At 41.3% G+C, this 16,787-nt stretch overlaps 1 protein-coding gene across 3 annotated transcripts in view; it reads right to left on the reverse strand.

The window, feature by feature from the left end:
* Positions 1-16,787, reverse strand: part of ARMC3 (armadillo repeat containing 3) — a 194,910-nt gene that overhangs the window by 90,673 nt on the left and 87,450 nt on the right. For all 3 annotated transcript variants that reach the window (XM_030199322.1, XM_030199315.1, XM_030199328.1), the window contains 3 exons: positions 10,733-10,916; positions 4,286-4,438; positions 4,091-4,196 (listed from right to left, as the gene is read on the reverse strand). In XM_030199322.1, the coding sequence (XP_030055182.1) occupies positions 4,091-4,196; positions 4,286-4,438; positions 10,733-10,916 (443 nt within the window). The remainder of the gene's footprint in view (positions 1-4,090; positions 4,197-4,285; positions 4,439-10,732; positions 10,917-16,787) is intronic.

A 16,787-nucleotide genomic window follows, 5' to 3' on the forward strand; every position in this document is an offset into this window, starting at 1 on the left:
TGGTGCTTTACCAGTAGGTATTTAATAGCGAATAATATTTCTTGGAGCTCTAGCGGGGCTATCAGTACATTCTTGTCAGCTTCAGAAAAAGTTGGTTTATTTAAAGAATCCAAAAAAAGCTGTAATCCTTCTGCATTAATAGGAGACTCAGAGGAGTAGAGGTTAGTTTAAAAATTATGAAAGGCTTTGAGAATGGCTGAGGTTTCAGTTAATGGCATTTTGTTAGTATCGTAAAAAAGGGGAATTAGGATTTTTGAGCGTTTATTTTTAAGAAAATTAGCTAACATGATGCTGCATTTGTTCACTTCTGAATACTGAGTACATTTGTGCACAAATATTTCGCTACCTGCCCTTTGGGCCCAGATTCTACTATATTCATATTTATGTTGGATTAATTTGTTGAGTAGAATAGGATCTGGCCTAGAGTACTGCAGTTCTAAGGTTTTAATCTCTGTTTCAAGGGCATTTAGGACTTCTTTTACAAAGCCGCGCTAGCGATTCCCGCACGGCAAATGAGAGGAAGCCCATGGAATTGAATGGGCTTTCTCTCATTTGCCACACAGAGAAACGGTAGCGCGACTTTGTAAAAGAGGTCCTTAATATTTATAGTTTTCTTTATTTATGTGAGCTGATAAGGACTTACCATAATAATCAATAATTGGAATTCCAACACATCACTAATTACCTGATAATCTGTCTGCCTTTTGATTTATTGTATTGATTATATCCATTATGTTTCACTTGCTCTTTATGTAACCAATTGTTTATCTACTCTTGATTGGCGCTGTTATGATGATATATTATTGTAAGCCACATTGAGTGTGCAAATAGGTGGAAAAATGTGGGATACAAATGCAACAAATAAATAAATAAATATACTCTCACCCCTTAAGGTAGTCTTGAAGGCTTCTCAGTTTGTGATGGAGTTAGTGTCTGATGATTTATTGATGGTGAAGAATTCAGCAATAAAATTTCATAATTTTAAGAATATGATCTTCTTCAGCTAGCAAGTTAGAATTTAATCTCCAAATTGGATTTTTTTTGTAGCTTTTAACATATTTAAATGGATGTAAATAGATATTGCAGCATGGTTGGATATAGTGATTGAGTCAATACTGGTTTTGTGAATATTAACTAACAGTACTGTATTCTATTGCAACACTTATACCCCGCGCTTTCCCACCTATTAGCAGGTTCAATGTGGATTACAAATATAACAGGTTTACAAGATGATGCAAAATGGATAAACAGCTGAATATAGTATATAAAGAGGTGGACAATAAAAAGTGGGTAAGATGGGTAAGGGAGGAAGGTGGTAGAAGTAGGGAGTGGGAAGAGGATGTGGATATGAGCCTATACATGAGAAGCTTTGATGGGGGTTTGAAAAGTATGTGTATTCTCTATCAGGATTGTGAGTATACCAAGAATTTAATAGAAACATGACGGCAGATAAAGGCCATATGACCCATCCAGTCTGCCCATCCTCTTTAACCCCTAATTCTTCCTGTTCCTATGTGATCCCACGTTTATCCCATGCCTTTTTAAATTCTGGAACAGTCCTCGACTCCACCATCTCCACTGGGAGGCCATTCCATGCCTCCATCACCTTTTCTATGAAATAATACTTCCTTAAGTTATTCCTAAGCCTATTCCCTCTTAACTTTGTCATATGCCCCCTCATTCCAGAGCTCTCCTTCATTTGCAAAAGGCTCTCTTCCTGTACATAAATGCCCTTGAGATATTTAAACGTTTCTATCATGTCTCCTCTCTCCCAGCATATACATGTTGAGGTTCATAAGCCTGTCCCTCTAGTTTTTGCATTCAAAACCGTTTACTAATTTCGTAGCTGCCCTATGGACTGACTCCATCCTGTTTATATCTTTACTTCGGTGCGGTCTCCAGAACTGAACGCAGTACTCCAAATGAGGCCTCACCAGAGACTTATACAACGGCACTATCACCTCCTTTTTCCTGCTGGTCATGCCTCTCTTTATGCACCCAAGCATCCTTCTGGCTTTGGTCGTCGCTTTTTCTACCTGTTTGAAAGCTTTAAGGTCGTCAGACACAATCACCCCCAAGTCCCAGTCTTCCTTCACACACTAAAGCACTACACCCCCTATACTGTACCGTTCCCTCGGACTTTTGCGATCCACGTGCATAACCCTGCATTTTTTGGGATTAAACCTTAGTTGCCAAATATCGGTCCATTCCTCTAGCTTCGCTAGGTCCTTCCTCATGTCATTCACACCCTCCAGGGTGTCCACCCTGTTGCAGAGTTTAGTATTATCTGCAAAGAGACAAACCTTACCAGACAGCCCTTCCGCAATATCGCTCACAAAGACGTTAAAAAGATCCGGCCCTAGGACCGATCCCTGCAGTACTCCACTGACGACATCTTTTCTTCAGAGCAAGCTCCATTTACCATCACCCTCTGTCTCCTACCAACCAATTTTTTACCCAATCCGTTACTCTAGGTCCCACACCGAGGGCACTCTATTTATTTATCAATCACTTGTGCGGAACCATGTCAAAGGCTTTGCTGAAATCCAAGTATACCACATCAAGCACCCCTTCCACATCCAACTGTTTGATCACCCAGTCGAAGAAGACAGTCAGATTCGTCTGACACGACCTGCCACTAGTGAAGTCATGTTTGATATAAAATCCATAAATATAGTTTGGCTATTGTTCCAGTTGTTGGGAGGCCTGCAAAACAATATGTTGGTTAGGTGGTCACATAGTATAGAGTTATGAAGTTTAATTGAAGCAATTTCGATTTGAGGTGAGATGGAGTCTGAGATAGGTTCTGCAGAGAAGTTAGATCTATGGATAAGTGCTATGCCTCCACCTCTTTTGTCTTTTCTAGGCCAATGTGATATTTTATAGGGTGGGGGGCATAAGTCAAGTATGATGGGATCTCTTAAATCACAGACCCAGGTTTCTGTGATGAAGAATAGGTCGAGGTTGTCTGAAGTAATCCAGTCTGTGATGGTTTCGGATTTATTAACTACTGATCTAGCATTGATGTATCCTACTCGGACGGGTAGATGTGGTTCAGCAGTTGAAAATGAGGGGCAGATTTTTATAAGTTGTCTCGTCTTAGGTAATTTAGCTTTAGATGAAAATGTTCCTGATTTTGAGGATGATTGTCTGGGTGTTCTTATGTGATGTTGAAGAACTGGTATAATGTTGAATTCTGTAGGGGGGATGTTAAATGTTGCATGGATGATAGCGAGAGAGTGGATGATGAGTATTTTTATGAAACTCATGTTGGCAGATGTATCTGGATTAGTGGCAAGTGTAAGAAGAGTCGGTTAGTAGAATGGCGGAAGGTGTGTATGGGATAGAGTGGGTAGCTAAGGTAGGGGAGGATAGTTTTCGTTAAATTGGTGGGGGTGGGGATACAGGAGAATAGAAATTACAGGGGACAGATGATCAGGTGTCCCTTCGAGTAAGATAGAGGTGATTTGGTCTTGTTAGTCTGGATGCGAAGGAGGTATAGGAGGACCAAAGGATTGGGATAATGGAACAGCGAATAGACAAAGTTACTATCTCTCTATATAAAAGGCAACACCAACGTTCTATGAAGCCTCCAGCCGGAAGTGTGAAGGGGGCGAGATATCCGGTTTCCCTATGAGTGTCTGCCCCGCCCTCTCTGTAACACAGTCAGTGAAGGAAAACAGCAGAGCACGAAATCAAATCACTGGCTCTGTAACAGTGAAGGACTCAGAGGGGGGAGGGGAGAGAGGCCAGAGGGCAGGGACACACACACTCCCACATGCACACAGAAGAAAACATTGCTAGCCCCCGTTTCATTTGCATCAGAAACGGGGCTTTTTTACTAGTATAGGTATATATTGTATAAACAGATCAGTACAGACAATGTCAGTATACAAATATATACTATACATAAATCAGTATCAATCTATACAGAAGGAAATATAAACCTACACACTATCTATAGCCAATACAGTCTTTTCCAACACTTTCCTCTATTAAGGACATACATAACCATAAGCAGAATTTGACTTAACCTGGAATTATATGACCGATTCGGAATAGAAAAATAAATTGCTGAATCTATACTCACTTAACATTTCTAGGACTTTCGGTAGTCAGTTTGGTCAATGCAAAAGTAGCAGCTTCTTTCACTTCTCCATCTTCACTGCTCAGCAACGGAACAATCCGAGGAATCACTATGAAAGGAAGAATTTTACAGAGCAATTTTTCAGTCAAGTAATTACTGCAAGTTTTAACAATAATGTTGTTGTCATTTCATACACACCTGGCTTCCTGAAAGCTTCCTTGCTGGTGAAAGTTGCACACATGACACTTACAGCTTGGCAAGCAGCAATCTTAACTCCAGAATTATCTCCTAACAAAAGGGATCCCAGAACTCTCTCTACTTCTTTTTCATGCAAAATTTTTCTATTTTCACCTTTGAACAGAATGAAATCAAAGCACTTAAGAATTAATCTTCAAAATAAATGGAAATCTGATTTAAAAAAAAAACAATATGCACCATCTTACTATATACTTTCTGCTACTGAACAGTGTGAATACTGTTTGAAAAGAAAACATTTGTGGTAGATTTATTGATATTATACACTGCCAGCTATAAACACTTGTAACTAGTTGCAGAATTGTTTGCACATTTACCCTGGATTCCATATATGGTGCCTTAATTTCCACACAGAAATCAAAGTGTATACTATGATGATGCGTGTAACTTAATTGGTTAGTTAGCTAATTAGAGCTGTTAATTGGATGTTAACAAGCAATTAGCACTGGCATTAAGATTTACACGCACAACTCGTTGAACATATTCTGTAACACCGTGTGTCTAAATTCTAAGTTGCATAGTTGAAAAGGAGGCGTGGCCATGGGCAGGGCATGGCGTTTCTAAAATCTATGTGTATTGTTACAGAATACACCCGTTATCCCCCGGATTCTATAACGCGCCTAGAGATTCACGCCAAAATCCAAGCGTATTCTGTAACAACGCATGCAACTTAATTGGATTAACAAGCCAATCAGCATTGTTAACAGCACTTAACAAGCAATAATGAGCACTAATGTACAATAATTTGAATTTACGCACACAACTCTCTAAGTATATTCTGTAAAGCACTGTGCCTAAATTTTAATGTGCGCAGGAAAAAGGGGCATGGTTATGGGCAGGGAAATGGGCATTTTGCAGGCATTTCAAAATGTATGCGTGTTGTTATAGAATATGGCCCTCTGCCAACGTTTTTGTTGGTGTAAATGGAGGTGCTAGGATATCAACTAAGCATATTCTATATACCACTTCTAAATCTAGGCACCACATAGAATATGCTAAGGCAGAAATGTTTTCTGCGTGAATTTTCTAGGCGCCATATATCGATTCTGGCCTTTTGCACCTAATTTAGGCGTCGGGATTTAAGCCAATGCTGTAAATGGTCGCGACTACATTTGGGGCCCTATTTACTAAGGTGCAGTAGCGTTATTAGAGCATGCTAAAAGCTAGAGACACCCATATATTCCTATGGGTGTCTTTAGCGTTAGCGCGTGCTAATTTTTAGTGTGTGCTAAAAACGCTAGCGTGCCTATAGCACGGATTAGTAAACAGGGCCCTTGGTTGCATGGAGAGGAACTCAGCGTTAATTTGTATACCGTGCTGAAATTTAAGCCTATAAAATTTAAGCATAGTTTACAGAATATACCTAAGAATATTTTTTTCCTGCATGGAATTTTCAGGCATCTTACATAGAATGTAGCTCTCAATCCTCAATGGATCTTGTATGGTTTTGCCTGAATTAAAAAATAAAGTACAAAAAAAAAAGATGCATTTTACCTGCTGCCCATCTGGACAGACATTTAGAAGTACTCAGAGCAGTGATTTCCCATCCATGACTGCTTTCCAAAAGGGAAAAATTTCATGGACAAATAACATATAATCCAGTATCCTGATTAAAGTTCCCTACATGAAATAAGAATCCTGGCTTTACTGAATGCTGGGACTGTTTTGGCCTCCAGCACCGTACTCACCAACTTTTCCTTGAACAAGTATTAGAAGGACAGATCTTATTGCTGACTTTGCCGTCTCCTTCAAAGCCAGATGACCTGCATTGCTGGGCTAACCTATTTTCTCAGTCCTGTCTAGCCAAGTGTTGACTTGGCTGTTTCCTATGTTTTTCTATGTGGTGTATAGACTCTAAACTAAGCATTTTACCACCTTGAACAGGCAAGCGTATTTGTTCCTCCCACTCCTATTCTGATCACTTCTCCATATCCCTTAATCCCTCCGCTCTGATCCCATTCTGATCTGTTCCCCATATCCTTTAATCTCTCTGCTCTGATCCCATTCTGATCTCCATATCCCTTTGCTCCCATTCTGATCTCTTCTTTGTATCCCTTAGTCCCTTAACTCTGAAGTTGCATGATTTGTCTAATGTAATCTGCTTTGGGTGAAAACAGTTTGAAGGATATATATTAAATAATCTAACAAACATTCTGGAGGTTAATTTAAAAGCACCTTCATGGTAACTAGCAGCTTCTACACATGCAAATTAGTTACACATGCAAATATCAATTTTAGGAAGTTACTATTTACACATGGAGATCCACGTCATGTACAAATTTTAAAGGGGCATGGTGAGGGTGGAGTGATAATATATATATATATATATATATATATATATATATATATATATATATAAATAGAAACCTAAAAGTCTCCAAGCAGGCTCTTACACCAGCCTTAAAAGTGCCAACTTGAAGGGACAGGTGTACAGGTTGATGGAACAATCCCCTCTCTATGCTCCCTGACATCACAACTTTGCATCCTCCCCTGATACCCACTCCATCACAAGTCTGTATCCTCTCCTCATCCCTGAATCCCTTCTGCACCTCATGACAAAGATATTAGCCACCCACAAACTCACCTTCACCCATTCTCTCTCCCTGTGCCCCGTGACTTCATCTATTCTCTCTCTCTCTCCCTGTGCCTTCACCCATTCTCTCTCTCTGTGTGTGCACTCCTGTGCCTTTACCCATTCTTTCTCTCTACCTCCGTGCCCCCTGCGCCTTCACCCACTCTCTCTCTCCATGTCCCCCTGTGCCTTCACCTATTCTCTCCCCCTGTGCCCCCTTGTGCCTTTACCCACTCTCTCTCTATGCCCCCTGTGCCTTCACCCATTCTCTGTCTGTGCCCCCGACCCTTCACCCATTCTCTCTCCTTGTGCCCCCGTCCCTTCACCCATTCTCTCCCCCTGTACACCCCATGCCTTCACCCATTCTCTCTCTCCCTCCATGTACCCCCCCCCCCCCCCCCGTGCCTTCACCCATTCTCTCTCTCTGACTCCCCTCTCATGTTTTCCCTCAATTCCCCCTGCCCTCCCATATTCTCCCTCCCATCTCTCCCAGACAATGGTCACGGTGGCGGCAGCTCTCCCCTCCCCTGCCCTCCCAGTTTACCTCATCAGTTGTCTTGCAGTAAATCTTTAACCGCAGCAGCTGGCAGCTGTTCTATAATTTTTGGCTATAATGCTATAATATTCTACTTCAGGTATGCTGCACTACTCCCCATCCCCCATCTTTGCTTTCCTTGTGTTTCTGCTAGCCTCTACTATCAGTTACATGCAGGAATGTTTACCTAACCACAAACTCTGATAAGACCCCCCCCCCCCCCCCCCCCGTTGCTATGCCAGTAACATTTCCAGTTACGAGATGGCAAGGTCCCTACTGCAAGTCTCCAGCACAAATGCAGGACCTATGATTGGTTCAGGGTAGGGGAGAGGTGATTGGGCATCATAGTACTATAAAAGTACGCTGCAGACAAAGAGCCCCTTGGAATGAGCCTCTGGCATGAGAGGTTTTGTCCTGACTCACAGCCAGATGCGCTAACTCCACGGAAAGAGCCCTTCCCTTACCGATCCCTTAGCGAATCGGTAAAAAACGGGCATGAAGGAAATCGCATGCAAATGAGCTGCTCGCTGTTAGCTCATTTGCATGCGATTTCCTGCCTAGGGAGGGGAAGCCAGCCAGCCAGCCGAGCACGCGCAAAGCAGTCAATCATTATGTTGGCTGCTCTGCGCATGCCAAAGACGGCTTCATAAACGTCACTCTCAAAAATAAAAAAAAAGGACGTCCCTGACGAACACTTGGACATTTTTTTCTTCAGATTTTGTGATGGGCGTCCTTTTTGGATGTGTTTTTCTTACGTGCCCAAAATGACCACCGCCGGAGAGAATCGGGGATCGGGACATGCGAGGACATCCAAATCAAAACTATTTGGACGTCCCTTTAGATTATGCCCCTCCAGGTCTCTCTCAGCCAATTAAAGCGCGTTTAGCTGGCACTGGCACCCTAGCCTCACCCAGCAAAGGTTCATAGACCGTGGTTCATGGCTGCAAAGGGCCTGAATCCTCTGGCTTCACCAGAGGAATGTCCATGGACCAGACTCTAGGAGCTAACACCAGTCACTGGACTCGACCATAGGGCACAGGCCATGGACTATATACCCTTGGAAATCAGGAAATGTCTCAATGAATCCTACTGCAGCAATCCAAGCTGCATGCTGGGGGGGGGGGGGGGGGAATAACTCAATCTAGCACGATGATAAAGAAAAAGATTTTCTTTTCTGTCCCATAGATGAAACATGAGGGAAACTTACTTGTACATCTGTTTCAGTTAACAAACCAGCCTCATCATAAAAGGATTAGTCTTGGAGAAATCTGATGGGTTAATTTTCTATATGTAATTCATATGTATATTGCCTCTACAGCTGAATTAAGTTGTATAAAAACAGATTGTACTAACTTTTTACTTGTTAGAAATGAATGAAATTTTAAAATAAATACTGCCCAGTGCCACACAGTTCTAATAGTACTATTTTGTGATTTGCACTTCATTTCACTTTACAGAATTAAAATGAACATACTTATAAATTCATGATTACTGTGACATTTTTCATCTAAATCAACAGCATCATAACTTCACGGGGAATGCTCTGAGTCAAATTGTGTTTTCTAAGCCTTGAAAATACAGACCACTGTGTGAGGTATATTAAAGATGAGGTAGTATAATAGCTTAGAGAGAGGCTTATGTTCTGAATCACTGTGATCTAAAGTTATACATTTATACATTTTTATAGAGCTACTTCATGTTTCTGAACAAAAATGGCAGATTATTTAATATCAGAAATGCTCTATAAGATAAATTCGATAACCTAAGCGCCTATACTTACACACACATCACATATGGGTGCCTAAATGAAGGTGCCCAGTTTTAGAATGATCCCCTGTATGAACATTTTACCTGGCGGTGCATAATCGAAAGGGACTTCCAAGTTTTGATGGTCGTCCTTAGACTTGGTCGTTTCTGATTTTCGTCGATAATGGAAACCAAGGACGTCCATCTCAGAAAAAACCAAATGCAAGCCCTTTGGTCTTGGGAGGAGCCAGCATTTCTAGTGCACTGGTCCCCCTGACATGCCAGGACACCAACTGGGCACCCTAGGGGGCACTGCAGTAGACTTCAATAATTGCTCCCAGGGAAACATAGCTCCCTTACCTGTGTGCTGAGCCTCCCAAAACACCCCCAAAACCTACTACCCACAACTGTACACCACTACCATAGCCCTTACGAGTGAAGGGGGACACCTAGATGTGGGTACAGTGGGTTTCTGGAGGATTTTGGAGGGCTCGCTGTTTCCTCCACAAATGTAACAGGTGGTGGGGGGGATGGGCCTGAGTCTGCCTGCCTGAAGTGCACTGCACCCACTAAAACTGCTCCAGGGACCTGCATACTGCTGTCATGGACCTAAGTATGACATCTGAGGCTAGCAAAAAATATTATGAAAGATATTTTTTGAGGGTGGGAGAGGGTTAGTGACCACTGGGGGAGTAACGGGAGGTCATCCCTGATTCCCTCCAGTGGTCATCTGGTCATTTCAGGCACCTTTTTGTGCCTTGGTCATGAGAAAAACACGACCAGGTAAAGTCATCCAAGTGCTCGTCAGGGACGTCCTTTTATTTTTCCATTATGGGTAGAGGACATCCTAGTGTTACGTACGCCCAAGTCCCACCATCGCTACGCCTCCGATACGCCCCCTTGAACTTTGGCCGTCCCTGCGACGGAAAGCAGTTGGGGACATCCAAAATCGGCTTTCAATTATACCGATTTGGATGACCCTGTGAGAAGGACGTCCATTTTCCGATTTGTGTCGAAAGATAGGCGTCCTTCTCTTTCGAAAATGAGCCCGCTGGTGTTGCCTCTTAGTATATTAAAAGTTGGTTGTAAAATGTACTTTCTAGAGCTGTGAATTACTGCTCCTGTAAATTACAGCTCCAGCCCTGCCCAATTTGTAGGATTAGTCCGTTCTCTGCCATTTCCTTCTACACGGAGAGGTTAGAACCGGAGGAAGTAGAATATGGACTAAATTGGAAAGTCAGGTGAGCTTTTGGCCATGATTGACAGTGGCCCATGCTCATATTTAAGCAATTCTTGCACTACTATTGGAAGGCTATTTTCAGCTTTCCCACTTAGCTTGCACATGTAGCAGCATAAAATCTAGATGGTCAAATTTTGACTAGCCAAGTTTAGGTGAATGTTCAGCTGAAAATTCCCCCAATATTAGGCAGTTATCTTACTCATTCAGTAAGTACTTCTGTGTGACATAATAGCACTGGGTACACCTCTTAAAACTTAAGTTAACAACAATAATAATACTCTCCAAATGTTCACATACTATTTTGAGCTGCTTTAGCAATTGCCTTGGCTGCAATCTTCTGAATTTCAGGGACAGGAGAAAATTCTGCAAATGAAAGTAGCTTTTCAAGATTTCCTGTCTCTCCCAGCTGTTGTACAGTATCCTCATCTTCAAGACAATTCATCACCACCGAAAGGGCATCTATATGAAGATCATTTAATTCCTATTACAAATGATTTAAAAAAAACTTTAATTAGGATTAAAATAAATCTGAAGTTTTTAAAACTCTTTCTGAAAGCAGACCACTATTAATTTTAACAATGCTTTCTAATGAGAAAATAAATGCACTTTCAATCTTCTGGAAACTAGGTGCAACTTTTCATAACCTACAACCTACAATCCAATAGTGGATTTTCCCCAAGTCCATTATTAAATGAACTTGGGGAAAATCCACTATTTCTGGGATAAGCAGTATAGAATGTTTTGTACTTTTTTTGCCAGATATCTGTGACCTGGATTGGCCACTGTTGGAAACAGGATGCTGGGCTAGATGGACCTTTGGTCTTTCCCAGTATGGCAATACTTATGTACTTATGTAACTGGTAGTAGGATACAGCATTCATGGTTTATATACATAGAACTTAGTTCCTCTCGTTATTTCCTTTATCACAAGGCAGTGATGGATGTATGCAACAGAATTCACAGATTCAGTAGGAATTCGACAGGAACTGTGGTGTGCTCCTGGAACTGGACTTGAGGCCTTAATTCAAAAAGTATTTTTTTTTTATTATTAGGATTTATTTACCGCCTTTTTGAAGGAATTCATTCAAGGCAGTGCACAGTAAGAATAGATCAAACATGAGCAATAGGCAATTAGAGCAGTAAAAATATTTGAACAACAATACAAAGTATACTACTTGAAATGATAACACAATATGTACTAGAACATTATAATTGGTAGTGAAGGGTAAGGCAAAGTTGTAACATATAGATGAGTAAGAAAGTAGGTGACTGATTTGAAGAAAGTTGAACGTGAGGTCAGAGAGATGGTTAAATATTAGTATCATGAGACCACTTGAACTAAGGCATCAAATCATGGAATTAATACGCAAAGTTAGTTAACTGTTAACCAATAAATTCAATTACCAAGCACAATACCAACCAGGTCTGGGAAATACTGTCTAAAGTTTGCTCATTTTAGGGTATAATCAATTTAAAAAAACTTGTACTTTACACAGGATGCCATAGAGAGGTTCATGCAACATACAATTCTTATAACTTTGGGGTGAGTATTATTTTGTAATAAACCATTCTGTATGAACTGATATTAACTTGCAAATCAGGAACCAGCTGTCATACAAAAAAGTATTAATAGTCTTGATTTTTTTTTATAACAAAATGTTTATTAGATTTTCCTACATTAATATAACAGTGAAATGAACAACCAATCCAAGTTTTATACATGGTACATATAAACTTATAGATGTGCCATAACTCCTAGACTGTCCACACTTGCAAGGACACTACATTAGTAAAGCCTCCTTCTCAAGCTCTACACATCCCCCTATGTGCACCCCCCCCCCCCCCCCCCAAGGCTAAGTAACTCCTATCCATCCATTCAAACTTTGTCAATAATGCAAAAACAGTTCTGCAAAGACCCAACATTTCTCCTATTTATACAAATGTCCAGATCTTAGCATTGTAGGTTTCTCCATAAGCACTACATATCTTAACCTCTGGTGCCATTGTTCTAAGGAAGGTGGATTCAAATTTTTCCATCACGGGCTATCGCTACAATGAAACATTTAGCTTGCCAAAACTTTTTAAGATGTGCTTTTTTTTTTTTTTTACAAAAGATCTCTACTGATTAAACCGACCTGGTGTCAACTATACTGTTTCTCCTATGACAGTAGCTACAACAGATGATTCCTGACCCCAAAAGAACTATATTATGGCACATAATCACCACATATGAAAATAAGATCCCTGTTCTCCAAGTCCTCTACAATACCTTGGAGAGTAACTTGAGGTGATTCTGCTGAGTTGTCTGAGAGTCAACACTATTGCAGAAGCACTTTATGATATTCAGTTTTATTTGTTAAAAGAATAATCTGCTTCCATTGCTTAACATCCATTCCTTCCCCCAAATTTGCTTCCCATTCGTGCATATATTTCAATTTATGAAACACATTGGCAAACCTTTTTGTACAGTTTTGTAAATAACCTCTGGCCTTTGTAACCATACAGTTTTCAGGTGACTGAGCTTCCTCTTCATTTCCTCTCTAAAGTTAGCCCTTGATAGGCCATACCTCTCTTGTAAGTAGAGGAGTGGCCTAGTGGTTAGGGTGGTGGACTTTGGTCCTGGGGAACTGAGTTTGATTCCCACTTCAGGCACAGGCAGCTTCTTGTGACTCTGGGCAAGTCACTTAACCCTCCATTGCCCCATGTAAGCCACATTGAGCCTGCCATGAGTGGGAAAGCGCGGGGTACAAATGTAACAAAAAAATACAAATCTTAGGTTTTAAGGTTGTACACTCCTGTGTTAAGTGCCCAAATGTCCTGCTTGGTAGAGTTGATTCCTACAGCTTAGTTGCTTTTTGTCCCCATCTATGATTGAATGAATACTTCTCATCCAGCCCCTTCCCTACTGTATTAGCAATAAGTGCCAGCTATGAATAACCTCTTGATTCCCACTGTGCTGTACAAATGGTTGGTCATACAGATTGACTTACTGCGTGTGCCGACTACCCATGCAAAGGATCATAACTTGATTGGTGGGGCATAATATTCAATCCTCAATTTAGATGCATTGGCAGAGCTTGAAATAGGTAAAACAAATAAGGTAGCACTTTTTCACTATGGCTATTCTACCTAACCAAGAGAACTTCTTTCCCCAATCCCTTAGATCACTTTGTATGTTTTTAAGCAAAGGAACATCATTTGCCCAAAATAAGGACTCCATATCTTTGGACATTTTAATCCCTAAGGGGTCCTTTTACCAAGCCGCAGTAAAAAGTGGCCTGCGGTAGTGTGGGCGTATGTTTTGGGCAGACGCTGGGCTATTCTTTTACTACTGCTAGGAAAAAGGGCTTTGAGGCACTCAGAAAAAGCCTTTTATAGGGCTTGTTTGAACTGATAAGAGGGGAAACCTGTAATTGTGTTGAATTTGTATTACTGATTGATGCTATAACAAGCTGGAGGCAAAGCATTGAGTTTGGTGCGTTGAAGCAATGAATGGATGTGGATGAGTGATAGGCTAGAAGAAAGGAGTTCTGGAGTGACTGCTGGGAGATTAATAAGGAGGGATATTTAATGGATATAAGGCACTGTAATTTGATTAAACTTAAGGTCATATGTGAAATATTATAACACAGGTGTAAAGTGAGTACTTTATAATTATATACTAGTCTTAGTCGTACTCTAGCTAAAGGAATTTTCCCCTGTTGTATCATTATTAAATTTTAACTACCAGACCCTCGCCCAGTCTTCTAACTTTCGGAGATCCCTTCTCATCATTTCTACTCCCTCCAGGGTATCCACTCTATTGGCTATCTTTGTGTCATCCGCAAAAAGGTAAACCTTTCTTTCCAACCGTTCGGCAATATCTCTCACAAATATATTAAACAAAATGGGCCCCAGCACCGACCCCTGAGGAACCCCACTGCTCACCATCCTTTCCTCCGAGTGGATTCCATTTACCACCACCCTCTGGTCAACCAGTTTTCTATCCAGTTCACCACTTTTGGTCCTAAGTTCAGCCCTTTCAGCTTATTCACGAGTCTTCTGTGGGGGACCGTATCAAAGGCTTTGCTGAAATCCAGGTAGATTACATCTAGCGCACGGCCTTCATCCATTTCTTTTGTCACCCAGTCAAAGAAGTCAATGAGATTTGTTTGGCAGGATTTTCCTTTGATAAAGCCATGTTGCCTCGGGTCCTGTAACCACTTGTCTTCTAGAAAGTTAACTATCCTTTTTTTCAGCAGCGACTCCCATTAATTTTTCCTACCACCGACGTGAGACTTACCGGTCTGTAGTTTCCCACTTCTTCCCTGTCTCCACTTTTTTGAAGAGGGACTACATCCGCTTATCTCCAATCTCGTGGAACCTCTCCTGTCTCTAAAGATCTATTAAATAAATCTTTAAGAGGTCCCGCCAGGACCTCCCTCAGTATCCTGGGATGTATCCCATCTGGCCCCATAGCTTTGTCTACCTTCAGAGTCTCCAGCTGTTTATCAACTCTTTCTTCAGTAAACGGCGCAGTATCCACTCCATTCCCAAATATTCCTTCAGCAGCCAACCACGGTCCTTCACCAGGATTTTCCTCCGTGAACACCAAAGAGAAGTAATTGTTTAGCACATTCGCTTTATCCTCCTCACTTTCCACATAACCATTCTCATTATCTTTCTGTCTCTTAATTCCATTCCTATCTTTTCTCCATTCTCCAATATATCTGAAAAAGGTCTTGTCACCTCTCTTTACATCTTTAGCCATTTTTTTCTTCCACCCACGCTTTCGCTAGCCATATTTCCCTCTTCACTTCTTTGAGTTTAATCCGATAATCTTTTCAGTGATCCTCTCATCGCATTCTTTTGTATTACTTGAACAAAGCCTCTTTTGCTCTTATTTTTTCAGTTACTTGGTTGGAAAACCATATAGACTTCCTGTTTCTCTTGGTTTTGTTTACTTCCCTCGCATAAAGATCAGTCGCCATATTTATAGCAGCCTTCAGCTTTGACCACTGATGTTCTTCTCCTACGCCTTCTCACTTCAACAGGTATTCTCCCATTTTATCAAAATCAGTACGTCTGAAATCCAGTACTTTGTTTTGTGCGTCCACACTGCGCCTTCGCCCTTATATCAAACCATATGGTGTGATGATCACTATTACATAGGTAGACACCCACCCCAATATTAGAAACACTTCCTCCATTCGTGAGCACTATATCCAGCATCGACCCTTACCTCGTGGGTTCCGTCACCATTTGTCTGAGCAAGGCACTTTGATAGGCATCCACAATCTCCCTATTTCTTTCCGATTCCGCAGACGGGACGTTCCAATCCACATCAGACAAGTTGAAATCTCCCAACAGTAGCACCTCCCCTTTCATACTAATCTTTTGAATATCCTCTATCAGATCCTTGTCTAGCTTCTCTATTTGTGCCGGAGGTCTGTAGATAACCCCCATGTGGATACAGGTTCCATCTTCTCTTTCCAGGACAATCCATAAAGCTTCTTCCTTTCCCCAGGTGCCTCGCATTTCAGCTGCTCTGATATTGTCTCTCACATACAGCACCACTCCTCCACCCCTTTAGCCCTCTCTATCCTTTCTAAGAAGATTATAGCCCGGTATAGTCACATTCCATTCATGGGAATCATTGAACCACGTCTCTGTAATAGCAACAATATCCAAGTTTTCTTCAAACATCAGGGCTTGCAAGTCTTGAACCTTTTTACCTAGACTGCGAGCATTTGTGCTCATTGCTTTCCATCTACGTAGAGAGTTTAGGTGGTTTTCTGTATTTAGATGACCTTTCCCTCTGCCATCAAGTTTATTCTGGGGATGACTTTCCAAATTCCCTTGTTTCCTTTTGTCACCCCTGCCTTCTAGTTTAAATGTCTAGAAACATACTGTCTGAATTTTTCCCGTCACTGAAAGATGTAGCCCATCATTACAGTACAGCCTGTTATTTTTCCACATATTACCCCACACCCCTATGTGACTAAAACCTTCTTCTTTACACCAAGACTCAAGCCACTTATTGAACTCCACTGTTTTGCATAGTCTTTCTTTTCCCTTCTTCCATGTGGGAATTACTTCAGAAAAAGACACAGTCCGAACCAAAGATTTCAGTCCCTCCCCAAGCTTCTGGAACGCTCTCTGTGCTGTAAATTTGCTATTATTCACCAGGTCATTTGTCCCCAGGTGAATTACAATATCAATATTCGAAGCCTCTCTCTCTTCTCGGATCACTTTCAGAATTTGGTCAGTACATCTGGTAGCTGAAGATCCTGGAAGGCATTTCACTAGGTTGGAACCCTTGAACTGTGTTCCTAAGTTAATGCCTCTGATAATTGAGTCTCCGATCAGTAAG

The sequence above is a fragment of the Microcaecilia unicolor genome, chromosome 1 (genome assembly GCF_901765095.1).
Source record: "Microcaecilia unicolor chromosome 1, aMicUni1.1, whole genome shotgun sequence".
In the NCBI taxonomy this organism is placed as follows: Eukaryota; Metazoa; Chordata; class Amphibia; order Gymnophiona; family Siphonopidae; genus Microcaecilia; species Microcaecilia unicolor.